The sequence below is a fragment of the Furipterus horrens genome, unplaced genomic scaffold (genome assembly GCF_987537825.1).
Source record: "Furipterus horrens unplaced genomic scaffold, mFurHor1.1.pri manual_scaffold_15, whole genome shotgun sequence".
In the NCBI taxonomy this organism is placed as follows: Eukaryota; Metazoa; Chordata; class Mammalia; order Chiroptera; family Furipteridae; genus Furipterus; species Furipterus horrens.
In genome coordinates, this window is record NW_028327185.1 from 7860240 (window position 1) to 7875828 (window position 15589).

Sequence of the window (15589 nt, forward strand, 5' to 3'; positions counted from 1 at the left end):
TGCTAACATATTTGAAATTTTATTTTTGCAGATGGTTCATCTCCTGTTAGTTTTTTAGTCTGGACCACACAGCCTTGGACAATTCCAGCCAATCAGGCTGTTTGTTATATGCCAGATGCAAAGTAGGTGTAGTATTGCGTTTTTTGTTTTATCCACAGAAGGGATCCGTTCCATCTTTAGCATTATTTTGTATTTTATCCCTATTATTGTCTTAAAAGTTAGTGGATTATAACTTGACTATGTTCGTATAGATTTTAAGATATTTTCAGCTTTTTGTGGAAAACAAAGCAAATGTAAGGGCTGAAGTCCTTTGAAAATAGTACTTTTTTGATTTTGAAGTTAGTTTTTCTAAAATGATATAAAACATTTTAAATGTTACCTGTGGCTTTTCTTTTCTCATTGTTAGTAATTATATCCTAAAATTTTATTTTAGGTATGCCATTGTGAAATGTTCGAAATCTGGAGACCTGTACATACTGGCAGCAGATAAAGTAACATCTGTTGCTTCTGTTTTGCAAACAACATTTGAGGTTATTTCAACATTTTCAGGTGAAGATTTATAGATATTCTGACCATCATAGGCATCACAATATTGGGTTGAGTTAAGTACTTTGCTGAACATTGCTTATTCTGAATTAAAACAGATAATGGTTTCTGCCTCTCTGGAATATATTTGACAGTAATTCCACTAAAGGAGAATATAGATTAAACATGATAGGAGTATAGAAAAATATGAAAATTGACAAAGGCACAACAGATTAAAAAAATTTCTGGCAAATATCCAAGGTAAAATTGGACAAATGTTCTCTGTAGGTTGTAGTATGTACAAATATCCAAAATTAAATTGCTAAAATTCTTTTTATCTTATGTCATCCAAAGAGCAAGGAAGGAAAGAACTATTTTTTTTATTTGGCGTATGGTTTTACTAAGGAAATTAAATAAATTCTGAAAATTAGTCCAAAGGCAGCACTTTAATCAAAAGAATCTTTAGTAGGCGACAGTTCGGGACTGGTTTTGAAATATAGCTATGGGAATCTAGGAAAGTTTAGAATTACCTTTGATCCTTAGGGATGATATATCTTTGAGTTTCTTAGCAAAAAAAAAAAAAAAAAAAAAATTCTTTTACATCAATGAGATATCCCCAAAACAGGAAGATTGCCTCACTAATAGGGAAGCCCTCTAAATGCATCCATTAAGATACAAGCCAATTAGAGTTGTAAACAGTGTAAACAGAAACAGAAAGGACTTTATGTCAAAGGCAGGAAAGAAGCTACAGAATGTTGAGCATTTAATCCCATTTAGTCCTTGTCGGAGGCATAGGTAAGGTAGAGGGTCCGGAATATTCTTTACTCCCTCTCCGCCCACGCCACAGAATGTTTTCTCAACCAGTTAGATGTTGTCATGGGAGCCGAATGGCCTTCTCACAAGGGTTTTGAAAGTGATAATGTTAAATTTAAGATCATTTTTCTAGATGGCAGAATTGTTTCAGATGAGTACTGTGGGAAGGATTACCGTGTTGCCATTTGGAGCCCCCACATTTCAGAGGGGTACCTTCCATCCCTGGCAAACTAGGCTGACACTTCCTAAGGTGGCAGGAATGTTGAACAGCTACAATGGGATCATTTGTGTGGGGTGGGTTTTCTTTGCAGAAAAAAAAGTTGTTCTTATTGGTTGTTTAGAGCTCACAGAGCAAGTGAAGGGGAAGCCAGGTGTGGGGCCGGTCTTGTCCCCGAGTCTGTCCTTCTCGCCTGCACCGCTGAAGGAGGCGGAAGGGTTGCCACGTGAGATGACCCTTACTTGCGGTTTTCTTTGCCCACAGGTGTTGATTTGGAAAACGGTACTTGCACTCATCCTTTAATTCCCAATAAAGCCTCTCCTCTTCTACCTGCAAACCATGTAACCATGAGCAAAGGGACAGGGCTGGTTCACACAGCCCCAGCTCATGGGATGGAAGACTACGGTGTAGCTTCCCAGCACGGCCTGTCCACGGTACTTGTCCCCTGCTTCTGTAGACTTAACGTGACAAATCTAGCTAACACTGTTAGTTTTTAATAATAAACAATCATTTTTGTCAGCGTAATTGTGAAATGCTCAGATCTGTGCAATTCACTAAAGCTTCATTAATTCATACTAATGAAAAGAGAATTCCTACACTTAACACAAAATCAGCACAAAGTTAAAATTGAAGAATCTGTATTAAATCAGGGCAGCTTTTCCTTTCAAATATGAAGTCACATAGACAAATTACTTTTAGTCCTTGAAAAATGGCAAGTGGATTTTACTAGCTTTACTAGTTGAAAAGAACAGAACAGGTTGTTTTTGTTTGTTTTGTTTTGTTTTATAACTAAATAGTCCTAAGTTTATTTTACACACATCAATTACTTAGCAAGATTTGCCATTTAAAGGCAAGTCTGAAAGCCATCACTGTGTTGTACATTACCATAGATTCATAAAATAATAGAGACCAAATTAAAAATGATTTTTAGTATGAGTTTTTGTTGTTAAATTATAGATCTCTGCTCTAATAAGATATCTTGCCTTTGTCCATGTAAATGTATAAACTTACATCTCTTAGTAACTGAATAAGTCCCCAAATTTTCAATGTAGGGAAAAAGGTGTTTTATATATATTGTCTTGCCAGATATTGTCATAAGGTAAAGTGTTGTGATGTTTTAATTGTTCAAAATGACACTTTGTAGGATTGTCTAGTGGATGAGGATGGCGTTTTCACAGATGCTGCAGGTCCTGAACTTCAGAACAAGGCTGTCCTTGAAGAGGGAACCGACGTGGGTGAGTGCTGTGATGGTGACATCATACATCTCTATTTTCTGAACGATAGCCAATAACCTTGACTTACGCTTTCATCTTATGCTTTCAGCAAAGTACTGTGGAAAGCTTTCTTTGCCCACACTAACAACTGGGGCTAATTAGACCTGGCGTGTTAATTTCCCGGGGCTACTGTAGCACATTACCATAAATTTAGTGGCTTCAGATAAGTGTATTCCCTCACAGTTCTGGAAGCCAGGGGTCCGAAATCAGGCGGTGCGCCCTCAGAGCGCTCTTGGGAAGAACCCCTCCTTGCCTCTTCCTGGTTTCGGCGGGCTCCTGGCAATCCCTGGATTTAAACCATTCCATGGTTTATAGCTGAGTTACTCCAGTCTCTGCCTCCCCTGTCCCACACCCTTCTCTGCTCTTGTGTGTCTGTGTGTCCTCTCCTCTTATAAGGACTCCAGTCATTGGGTTTAGGGCTCCCTCTAATCCAGGGTGACTTCATCTTAAGTTGACACACCTACCAAGACCCTCATTCCGAATAAGGTCACAGTCACGTGTCCTAGGAGTTGGGCCTAGAGTATATGTGGTGGGGAGATAAAATTGACCTCACTAGATCTGGTTTCTTCTGGAACACATGGACACCATTTTAGGAGCCTAGTATGCGGGATTATGACTGAATTCCAAAGGCAGAATTCTGAATGCCTCTTGTTCACCTTTCCTTTGGAGTAAAGGGAACGGCATACTTTGGATTCTGATTAAGGTTTTTCGGTCCCCACGTTTTCTGCCAGGAGAGTCCCAGGGAATGCCTCTGATACCTGCGAGGTGGCCACTCTTCCCGGCACCTGTGTGTCCAGACCTAGAACTCCGCAGGAGTGTAGAGAGTTATTAGGGTTTCGTAGCACTTTGAAGTTATGTCTAATGCAAACTCTTACTGATTTTTTTTTAAGTTATAAAGATGCTTCAGGCCTCGAAGAATTTGTTGAAAGAGGAAAAGCTGGTACACAGCTATCCCTATGACTGGAGGACTAAGAAGCCCGTGGTTATTCGTGCCAGCAAGCAGTGGTTTGTAGATATCACGGATCTCAAGACTACGGCCAAGGTGTGAGAGGCACCCTTCCCTGAGGGCTGGGTTTTCATGTCCTCAGAATCAAAGAGCTGCATGTCAGCGGAGGGAGGGTTTTGGGGGTGGACGGGGTTGCTGTTGGTGGTGCATAAAACTGTCGAATTTCAGATCTGGAAGGGCCTTGGATTTCCATTCTTTCATTAATCACATGAGGAAAATCAGGCTGAAAGGGGGCCAGTGACCTTGCCCGAATTTCCTGCCATTTCAGTGAAAGTAGCCTGGAATGAGGGAAGAGCTGAGTTTGGCAGGTTGTTCAGCCTCTCGGAACCTCAGTTCCCTCATGTACGTAAAGGTGATAATAATGCCCACCTCGTGGAACAGGTGAAGAAGAGTTTCTGGAACAGTCATCTGGCACATAAGGATTCAATAAAAGGCTTTAAGACCATTTGCTTCCTTAAGATTGAAATTCAGTCCATTTGCAAAGTTGCTGCTTTGTGCTAATACATTATAACAGATGTTCTCAATACTAATATGTATTTCAGCTTTGTACTTGCATCTAAGATATTACTGTATTTTGTTGGTTCATTAGTGGGGTGGTAGCTTGGGGCTCTTGCCAATGCTGTGCATAGCAATTTACATTTTCTATATTTATATTCAGTGGACAATTGTGACATGGGCTGCTTTTTGTTTGTGTTTACACTCTCCTACAAAGCCCTTGCTTGTAACTGTTAACATCTGTAACTTCTAGCTCTCCACAGACTTCGGGTTGTAGAACACCTCACTCTGATGCAATACACTGAAGCCAGGTTTTTAAAAAATGTCTTTATATACAATTTTCAGCTGCTGTTTGCAGAAATAGAATAGAATGATGTATTGCCACGTTTCTCTCACCCAAGTTCAACAGTGATCACCTTAGGACCAGTTTTGCTTGTTCCTACAAACCTCCCACTGCTCAGTTTTTACTCCTTCCTCTTGGGACTATTCTGAGGCACATTTCAGGCATTCTTTTTTCCAGAAATATTTCAGCATGTGAGTCTGAAAGATAAAGACTCTCTAAAACTAAATCCAGTGCCATTATCACCACTTTAAAAAGTAAATAGTTATTCCTTAACAAAATCTAATATCCATCAATATTCACATTTCTTGGATTATGAAACCGGGCATTAATCAAACTGAGTTGCAGATATTGCCATTCTGCCAGTAGGTGGTGCTACAGATGGCTTTGGGGGAGGGACTTTCAGGTGAGGAAACTATTTAACCATGAAGCTGGAAATACAAGAAATGCTTTTATTCGTGGATAAAGAGATTTTAAAAAATGAAGTTAACATAATTTGGGCTTTTTTGAGCTTATTACCAAACATTTTTGCTACATAACTTCTCTTTTAATAATTGACAAATGATATGAAATCAAATGCTGGTAATTTGCACCCCTTGCAGAATGGAAAGAGGGAGGGCTCCTGAGAGAGGGTGAGAAAAGAGGAAGTTATTTTGAGGTGTTTTTATGTTTTGAACCAAACTCTATGTAAATTAGGTTATATTGCTGTCCTTGTCAACTTTGACAGTAGCTTTTTTTAAGCATTTAAAAAAATGGTGGAACTCAGGTTTGAATTGGTTTTAACTGTAGTTTAATGAAGTATATATATACTTCTGCTAAACCTGTTATTACTACTTTTGATCTAGGGTCCTTGGAAAATCTTCTGTCACATGCTCCAAAGGTCACGTCAGCGCTTGATGTTATTTGTTAGGACTTTGTGGCCTTGATTTAACTTTGCCGCATTTGCTCTGAAATCTGTAGTTTTAGTTTAGGGTTTTTCTGAGGGGTCATGTGAATGAGTATAAGTATCTAAAGTAAAGAACTATATTAGGATAGTGCTGGTTCTGGAAAATTTGTTCTGCTTTCTCTCACTGGACTTGATTTGTGAATCAATTGCAGGACCTGTTAAAAAAGGTGAAATTCATTCCCGGATCAGCCCTGAACGCCATGGTTGAAACGATGGACCGGCGGCCGTATTGGTGCATCTCCAGGCAAAGGGTTTGGGGTGTCCCAATCCCCGTGTTCCATCATAAGACCAAAGATGAATTCTTGATCAACAGGTAGAACTTTCTGAAATTTTTCAGCATTTTAATGTGAGTTGTGTTTTCTTCAGAAATGGAAAAAAAAACAATAGTGGGTTATTGAGAACTCCTGATATATGTTAAATAAAATAATCTAAAATGATGCTCATTTGAGGGAATAAAATATAAATTTCAGAGAGGAAGATCCTTTCATACGATCGCACTTTTAACAACTACACTTTTCGGTGTTTATGCCTAGAAGCAGAGGCTCTGATTTTCTTCCTGTGTGAATGCACTGCTCCTGTATGCCGGGCATTGTGCCAGACAGCTGTCAGGGTCGCAAAGGCAGGCGGTGTGTAGGGGGAGTCCTGGTGTGTAATTCTTCTTTATGAATCAGGGTCACTTTCTTACTGAGTCTGTCCTCCTGCTCAGTGAAAGTGGCATCATGTCGTTGTTTAGATGCTTTAAAATTTAAGAAACTATATAGTTAAAGGTACAAAATTACTTTTAGGGATTCCATTCCCAATTATTTATTTATTTAGTATTTTTAAATTTGGAAGGATAATCCATGGACATAGTAAATAATTCAGGGCAGGAAAGCTAACACAGGAGAAGAAAGTTTTCCCAGTCCAGGCCCTAGACCCTGGGGGGCCGTGCACGAGACTGCCGGGTCCCCACTCCCAGAGCGAGGATCCCCTGGCTCCTTACCTTCCAGGAAATCGGTGCCGCCGCTAACGACGGCTGTGGGAAGGGAATAGTAATCACTGCTTTTAGGGATGGGCTTTTTTATCTTTCTTTAGTAGTTCTGATTTCATTTGGTGAATGGAATTTTTATTAAATTTTTCTGTAAGACTAGTAAAACGTTGGCGCACGTTTTGGTAAACATGCTCACATGTCGTTAGCGTCAGGCGAGGTTTTTGAGGGTGTGGCCATCGAGCAACTGGGAGTTCAGGGGCTGTGGCCCCAGAGCTAAACGTCCCTGCGCTGGGGTGTGTCGCCGATTTTGTGAAAAGGCTCCCTTTTCATTGCCAACATTAACAGTACCTCTTCAGGTAGCACTTTTTTGCAAACGTGTATTTTAGGTTTTTAAAATGTTGATTAAGGCATATTTTTTTTGGTTTGTTTTAATCACTGACAGCCACAGGTTGGGTGTGGAAGCTTTTTGTCCGTTTGAAATGTGCATTGTGCCCCTTCTTCCCGTGCCGCTCGTGAGCTGGCCCTGTCTGTAGGCGTCAGGGCTCAGGGCGGAGCGGGGCTAACCCGGGGGCAGATATGGAGCCACAGAACGGCTGGGCCGCTTCACTCCCAAACGCTGCGCACTTGGGTGGGGCCTTTCGGATTAGACAGGAAATGCGGGGACACACTGGGATCAGCAGGAGCTAAGGAGCCGGACAGGGAGAGCGTAGTGTGGGTGCGGGACCCATACTGGGCAGTAGTGTTTGTGAGGGGGTTCCAGAACCAAGCAGGAAGGAGGAGTGGTTGGGGGGCCAACCGTAGTGAGACCCGAATACCAAGCTTGTACGTAGGCGTGAGGAGTGAGGGTGTGTTTTAGGAAAAGAAGCTAGATTCTGGAGACCAGGAAGTCATTCTAAGGCTTTTTATTACAACTCTATTACAATTGAGATTTTATTAAAATTGGGAGCTAAGCTCTTTGGCCTAAATATTGTTGCTTATGTTTTTTTTAATTGAGAGGTTGATCAGATATAAACTGGCAATATCTTTTTACCCCTACTAAGAATTAAAGTTGAGATAAATGTATACAAGTGTTGTTTAAAATTCTACACTAGGCTGTTTTCTTTTAAGGAATGTTTATAAGCCACTGTCATGGTTTCTTATTCTTTTCAGTATTTGCAGAACAAGTTTTTAAGGGGATTTCTATGAACTGTTTGAGGTAGACCATATGTATATATGGAATTTCCTTGAATTGATGGAGGGTAAACCATATGTAAGTACAGCAAACAGGTTTATTAGATCATGACAGTAAAATGGTACATAGGTTGATTGATCAGTAAGCTGAGTGAAATAAATGTGAGCATCATCAGAAAAGCAAGCAAATATTCATCAGATACCACTTATGCTTTATTTATAGTCAATACATTTACACGGTTGCGTTACAGATTATTTTCTTGTGTTGCTTGCACGGTCTTGGTTGGTTTCTGACTTTGAAGAAGCAGAGGTATACAGAATATTGGCCTACAGAAATGACAGACACACTTAGCCACAGTCTGTCAATTCATAGGTCATTTTCCTGTGCACCGTCAGCTAGGGCACGACTTGACACAAGGCACAGAGGGCGGGGGAGACCGAAGGGAGAGGCAGACCAGTCCAGGCGGGCAGGTGGCAGGCTGGATAGGCAAGGGGACTTGACTTAGATGAGAGTCACAGTGACGGTGACTTTCTGTCTTCTTGGCTGTGCCTTTGTATTGTGGCGAGTTGGAAATCATCAATAGTAACAGCAGCTCCACTGGGAATGGGTACACAGTCCACATGGAGTTGCTGTTACACTTGATAACTCCATTGCGTATTTCACAAGATGCCTTCAGCTCTTCTTGATCCAAGTCTATACATAATCTCTGACGTATACTTATGTCACAGAAGAAAATCTGCATTCGTATTCTAAATAAGTTTAGTGACTGGCATATTTGAAATTCCGATGTTTAATTTTGATTTGAATTAATGGTCTCATCTATACTTTATATTCATACTGTATTTTCTCAAGTAATTCCATTTCTGTCTTTAACATCATTGGTCATTTTCTTAATCTGTAATTGAATGCCATTATAATTTAGGTAGAAATCTATTTCTAGTTAATAAAGACAAAATAAATACTTTTTAGCATAAAAAAAGATAAAATAGAGAAACACCTGCTACCTAGGAAGGAAAAGAAGTTGCTAAATTTCATTCACCATTTCAGATGATTATAATTAATTTAACAATATTAATGTAGTAGGTAACATGCATTTAAGGAACTTAGCTCCTATTTCTGGAAATCGTGAGAAATTTCCTAGAAATAGGCAGGGAATTGCTCATTTAATTTGAGTGTAAGCTTTAGCTACCTCAGAGTTTTGTTCATGTTAATGATCTTTTGGTGAAAAAAATAATTATAATGTTTATTAAAGAAAAATTTCTTCAAAATTGTTGCCTCTTACCTTCCAAACGCAAGAGTAGCATTAAGTTAAAAAAGAGTTTCCATCACAAATATCAGCATGTTCTAGAATTAAATTTGGTAAACAGATATGAAACATTCAGCCTCTTACCTTCGTCCGGTAACTTACAGAAGCACAGAGCTGCGTGTCCTTACGTTTCTGCTCCTATGAAGACAGAAGTCAGGGAACCCTGGGAGGCAGCAACCGTTTCTTCATCACCTGGTAACCCTAGTGCTGCTTCCTTGCCAGGAACAGGCTAAATAAGCTTTCAGCCCAGTTGATATCAAGATGCAGGGTGATTGGTTGGCGTGTACTTGCTCATACTACCGAGGGACTTTCGCTGATTAACCTGGGGACGCGTCGTGCATGTGTCTAGATAAGGCTCTCGCGTCAAGTACAAAGTTTTTAGGGTGGACTCTTTGCTTAATGAAATGGAGCATTAAAATGGAGCACACAGGTTATGTACTGATAAGCAGTTCCACCGACCCATCAGCAGTAATTCACACTGATCTTTAGGTTACAACCTAACTGTTCGGTACAGAAGAGTAACAGAATGGGAACATTCTTAAATTTTCAAACATCCATTTTGACTTCTTATATTTTTTTGAGGAATATTTAATATCACTAAGAAAATGTTTAAAACCTTTTTAAAGCATGATCTCAGTTTTGTTATAAAACATACACTTCTGAGTATCCTAGGGAAATTGGAGGTCTCATGTCTGTACAAAGATAATGACTGGAAGGAGGTCTGAAACAGTTGTTCATAAAGGAACACAATGACGCAAAGAAATAACTTAAGTCAATTTCAGAAGAATGAATTCACAGCCATTAAAAATGAGAGCTCGGTCCTTAATGGTTGCTTAGTTCCCTGTTTATGGAAATCGTATAAATTTAGCCCATCCCACATTCGGCTGTTGCTCGGTTTTTGCTACAGAGCTATGATGGGCATCTTTTGGGTGCCTGTGCATCCTTTGCTCGTCTTTTTCTCCCCCAGTTATCTTCTCAGCTTTAGTTTGAACACTGAATTTATTTCTATCTGCAGCCCAGCAAACCTCGTTTGCAGATTGTATGCGCGTGTTTATTTTTATTGCAAGTTCTGTTTTTCAGACTCTGTGCCAGAATTTCTTAGGATCATTCAGACCCCCAGAGTACAAATCAGGACGAAGATTTCGCTTTGCGATACCAATTCTGTGCACTTGAAGTTTGATTTGTGTAGAATGTGAGGAAGTTTTTGTCTTTGAAACCTGCCTTCTTACATCTCATAAATTTTGTTCAGTTTTTATCCTCTAACTCCAGAATTGTCTTTAATTTGTTTTTGTTTTAAAAATGTAAGTAACATAGTTGTCTAATATCTCAAAAGAGAACTGAGGAAATGTAGCAATTAAAAGATGAATTTTACTTCTTCTAGAAGTGGTGGGGTTTTACAGTTTCTTAATAATATGCCAGCCACAAATTGGAACCTTTGTTTGGTATTTTTATTTATAGACTCAGTAGATACCTGAGTATAGTTCACTAATACTTAAAATATAATATTGAATCTTCATTGAATTATCTGCTATTTAGGGATACAAAAAAGGACTCAGTCTCATTAGGGTTGACTTTGAGATTCTAAAATGAATATGTAAGTATCATCTGTAGTTGGAAGTTACTAAAATATTAAGCTTTTTTTTAAAGATTAACATGTGTTACACAGCTTTCCCGTGTTCATAGAGAATGAAGCTCAGAAAAAGAATGACGTATCCTGTCAGTATCTGATAAGTTGCAGGTCCAGTCTGGTCTTTGGACTCCGTGGGGGTTCTGTCAACACTAATCTTCCAAGACTTCCTGGGGCCCCACCGCCACCTCGGGCTCCCGGCTTCCTTCTGCCTGGCTGATAAGAGTTTTTTTGCCTTTGCTTAGCAAACCTGGGAGACATGGGAGTATGAGTTTGTACTACAGTGGTTGTCCTTCTAGATGAGGTCCAGAGGCTGAACAGAGAAGTGGAGACGGATGAACCATGATTCAGGAGGCAGGACTCCAAGGCCTGGCTTGAACTGTGTTACTTGCATGGTCTCTTGGCTGTTAAGGAGCCTGGAGGCACAGACAGAGCTCCTCAGTGTTTTTCTGTGAATCCAGTTAGAGCGCTTAAAGGAGCTTTGAAAACTGGGATCTGCGGTGTACGTGTCCATGCCTGTTTTGATTGATAATATCGATCCCCAACATTTCTGCTTTATTTTCTAAATGAATATAAAATTTGAACCATCTCCTTTTACCTCTGTATTTTTTTAATCTGTGTATTGCCAACACATTGGAGACTGGTTTTCTATTTTATTTTACTGTTTATCTGAAATTGTGACTCATTTTTACAGCATATCTGCTGTACTTTTATGTATATAAATGTACTTTGCTAGAATCTTTTTTTTTTTTTTTTAGGTTTATCAGATCTTTTGTTATAGTATATTCATATTTTCTTACCTGATAAAGTGTTCTGTACAAACTGCATAAAATAGTAATAAGTAACTAAATATTGTCATATAATTAGATAGTTATTGCACCAAGCTTTTATGGTCTCATCACAGAGGTTTATCTTTACTGTTAAAGTCCACCTGAAATGGGTGACCATGTTAGCTACACAGACTTGAGCCCATTTTAACATTCTTGGTGTTTATACTTTTTTCAGAATTGATGCTGGTTGCATTATACTTTTCCCTCTTCAGTAGCTTCTTTTGCTTCACAGTGATATTTTGCTATTGGAAGGTATTTCTCATTTCAGTGTGCAGAGCATGTTTAATTTACACAACCCACTTGATTTTTGCTTCCCACATTTTAAAAATAATCCCTTTACTTATCTGTGAATTATCAGACCCAACAAGGTTGAATGATTTGCCCTGCACAGTCATGATTAATAAACAGTGATTCAGATTAAGACCGTAAAGCTTTTTCTACCTGCTCATTTCGTTTTCATCTACTCTCCTGAACCTATAGTTAATTCTTAGCTACTTTCACTGCCGGCCTCTGGTAGAGAGGAGGAGAATAGAAAAGCTGGCCTTAGTAGGCCTATTTTAATGACATTATTATAGTATGTTCAGAGAAGGAAAACTCTGACTCCAAAAAACCTCCGCTGCCTTGCGGCATACCTCTTCAGGGGAAAGGCTAAGGGAGTAAACCCCAACAGAAAATCCGGAGCCGGAGTCCCTAAGGCGGTTTGACGTTGTAGTCAACACCGGCAACTCCTGCGGCGCACCTGAAGCCAAGCTGTATCGACTCCGTCTTTCCCTTGGACCCTTCAGCTGCGAAGAGAGGGGGGTCTGCTGCATGGGCAACAGCAGACCCTCCATATTACCCTGCCCAGGCTCTGTAGCTTCAGCGTCATCACAAGATGTCGATTCAACACGGGAGGAGACAGATACCGTGTCACTCCCGAGTCGGACTGCACAGCCATTCTCGGCGGTGCAGATAGACTCTTAAGAAGCTACACCATCGTCTCTCGAGACGGACGGCTGCCGACGATTATAGTATGTGTTTTAGTAATTGGTTAACAAAATTAACTGTCTAAATGTATCCGAGGCAGTGATGTTGGACTAATATGGTATTACTGAGGTCAAAGAACAAGTTTGAGTAGTATTTCAAAAGTAGAACTGGCAGAATGTGTTGCTTTACTTGGGGCAGAAATCGTGGGGAGATAATTAGGAGGATTTGACTACAGGAACTTGAATAGAAAATAGATGGACAGAAATAGGGAAATAAGGGCCTGAAATAGAGATATTAGGAGAAGTCTTTTTTCTTCTTATAAGGCGTTACATGTGACTTAATTTTATTTCCGATATTTTGCTGTTATTTATATTGAGTTAGGATGACAGCCGAGCAGCAAGTGGTTGACGAGAATCCCGCTGCAGTTTGGGGGGAAAGATAGGAAATCTCCTGCAGACAGGAAAAAATATTACTATTTTTTAATTTTGAAATGTTTGATATTAATCACAACGCGGTAATGGAACAATTCTGTCCGTCCCCCCCCCCCCCCCCAATAGCCAGACCATCGAGCACATTGTTAAACTCGTGGAGGAGCGTGGCAGTGATGTCTGGTGGACTCTGCCCCCTGAGCAGCTTCTTCCTGAGGAAGTCCTATCTCAGGTAAACTCCGGCTGGTTGTTTATCAGCCTTGTGTGTGGCATGACTTAATAACTACGGAAGGGACTCTTGGGAGTTAAAAAAGTAGGTGCATTATCATGTCAAGTGGATGCATTTGCTCACTGTGAATGAGAGACCAGTGCACTTTGAGAGCAGACATTTTTGTCTGGCTAGGGAAGCTTAGCATTTCATGTCACAGTAGAGTGTGAGGGCTGTTTATGTCCCTGAGGGCCAAAGTTCCAACTGACTTGGTTAAGTGACTGTAATTGTGGGGATGGTGCCCAGCGCTGGTACCGCAGGACTTTGTAGGATCTGAGGTAGAGGGACCGATGGCATCAGACACCAGAAATCCAAAATGGAAGATAATTTCAAGAAAATAAAAACAAAAGCAAAAGATAAAAACAGTTTGTATTTACATTAATAAATGTGTAAATTAAGTGGTCTTGGCATATTTACATGCAAATGAGTCCGCTGTGATTGTGAAATATTTCTAAATCTTTTAAATTGTATTTTAAAATGTGAGTTGAATGGTTGTAAGCATTTCATTTTCTTCTGACATTTTGGGGTATTTATCGTCTTCCTTTTTTGCATAATGGTCATGCTTTACATTATCTTACTAGGTTGGGGGTGCTGATGCCTTGGAATTCGTGCCAGGTCGGGATATTCTGGACATCTGGTTTGATAGTGGCACTTCATGGTCTTATGTCCTTCCAGGTAATTTCCAGTAGTAGTTTATATACTGATCAGGCAGTTTTGAGAATATATAAATGCTACTTAGAAGACATCTGTAATCAATGACTCTTTTTGCTTTATTTGGAAGATCTGCTCTAATGTAATTTTAGATCTGAAAAGATCCTTGGAGCTCACTTAATCTAAAGATTTGTAAACTTCGTTTTCCCAAAGGGAATTGTACATAGAACCCCCATATGTAAGATGGATACAGCTGGGGATTTTCTCCCCCCTTCCCACCCCTTGGCCCTTCAGCAGCCCCCAGGCACCAGTTCTATAAAACAAAGTTTGGACATCGGTGAAGTGGTCCGACCCCATCATTTCTCAGAGGAGGGTCTGAGTGACTTAGAGGCAAATTAGGTGACAGTCACATCAGCTCGAGTCCCTGGTTTACAGTCCTCATTTTCTGACTCGTTCTCATTACATTGCTTTTCCACACCCCCCACCGCCACCCCCACATACAAATGACTGGCTAAGTTTACACCCACCCATGGTTAAGGGAAGTCTGACTTCTGGCTGAAGGGAAAGGAGTGACCGGCAGGAACTGCAGCAGGAGGAGAAGGCACACGTGAGAGAATGTGTCCAGGCGCGTGGGCAGAAATGTCCTTGAGGAGACTGAGTGGCCGGTCGTCTCTGTGCGGGTCAGGTCGGGGACGAGGTGCCCAGGAAGCAGGGGGCGCTCTGACAGGCCCAGCTCTGCCCCTGAGAGATCCTGGTTGCTTTCTGGGGCGAGGGGATGTGGGACAAAGCTTGTCTGTACAGGGGCCGTTGTTAACGGGACTGAAAGGGATCGTCCTCAGGCTTTACCTGGGGTGTCCTTCGGGTTCACGCCTCGCTCTGGAGAGGACAGCAGTGTGGTTGCTGCAGGGAAACGTGTTCCTTTTAGGCCTTTGAGTCTAGGAAGTTTGAAACATAAAACACAAGAAAATTGGTATTGACTTTAGTATGGCTGAAATATGCATCATAATAATGTCCAAATGTAAGTTACGTATTAATCCTTTTTTATAGTTTTTATGTAGTAATTTTCAGAATTATTTAAGTTTCTCCATATTTAAGAGAAAATAGTGCAAGTTTAGGTACTTTGTGTTCCTAACTTATATTTAAAATGCAGGCAAATAGCACCACTTAAGGTAGGTAAATTAAGCGGTGTTAGACTATAAACAGGAAAAAGTTCCCTACTGCCACATTGGGGCCAGCATCCGGAATTTCAGGGTGTGCCATTATGTGACATCGTGCTTACGTCGTATATTTCAGAGTTCATGAGCTGCCTCGGCCTTGGGGGGAACTGCTGCTCCAGCACTGCCGCTTTGGAATTGCTGCAGTGGCTTTACATGACTGAGTGCAGCGCCCGCACGCTGGAGCCAGGGACAGGGTTGAAGAGCAGGAAGCGGCCCTTAAGGCCCCGTGCCGCTGTCCGTGGTGCTGACAGCGTTCAGCCGTTCTGTTCCCAGTCGGTGGTGGTCTCAGAACAGTAGTGGCACAAAGACTTTATAAAGTAAATGAAGTTAGTGGTCAAAATGGACCTGGCCAGCAAACGGTCCTGTCCCTCCCTGTCACATTTAAGTAATTAACTCAAAGAAAGATGTCTGCTGCATGCGTAGGAGGCTGTCAGAACATAAACTACCTTCACAGAGAGTGCGTAAGCCTGATTTTAGGTTGGAGCTCATATCATATTCCTCCTCAAAAAAGTAAATAATCTTACAAGATTAAGCAATAA

At 40.7% G+C, this 15589-nt stretch overlaps 1 protein-coding gene and 1 long non-coding RNA gene across 2 annotated transcripts in view; one reads left to right on the forward strand and one right to left on the reverse strand.

Moving 5' to 3' along the window:
* IARS2 (isoleucyl-tRNA synthetase 2, mitochondrial) overlaps positions 1 to 15589 on the forward strand; it is a 32477-nt gene that overhangs the window by 6000 nt on the left and 10888 nt on the right. The window contains exons 7-14 of the mRNA XM_090263387.1: positions 32 to 122; positions 434 to 549; positions 1820 to 1989; positions 2700 to 2790; positions 3720 to 3871; positions 5769 to 5929; positions 13044 to 13146; positions 13764 to 13857. Coding sequence (XP_090119513.1) covers positions 32 to 122; positions 434 to 549; positions 1820 to 1989; positions 2700 to 2790; positions 3720 to 3871; positions 5769 to 5929; positions 13044 to 13146; positions 13764 to 13857 — 978 coding nt within the window. The remainder of the gene's footprint in view (positions 1 to 31; positions 123 to 433; positions 550 to 1819; positions 1990 to 2699; positions 2791 to 3719; positions 3872 to 5768; positions 5930 to 13043; positions 13147 to 13763; positions 13858 to 15589) is intronic.
* On the reverse strand, positions 7837 to 9296 carry LOC149992336 (uncharacterized). Its single transcript, XR_016508288.1, has 2 exons — positions 9148 to 9296; positions 7837 to 8652 (listed from the first exon to the last, which is right to left on the reverse strand). It is a non-coding gene; the product is annotated as an uncharacterized LOC149992336 (long non-coding RNA).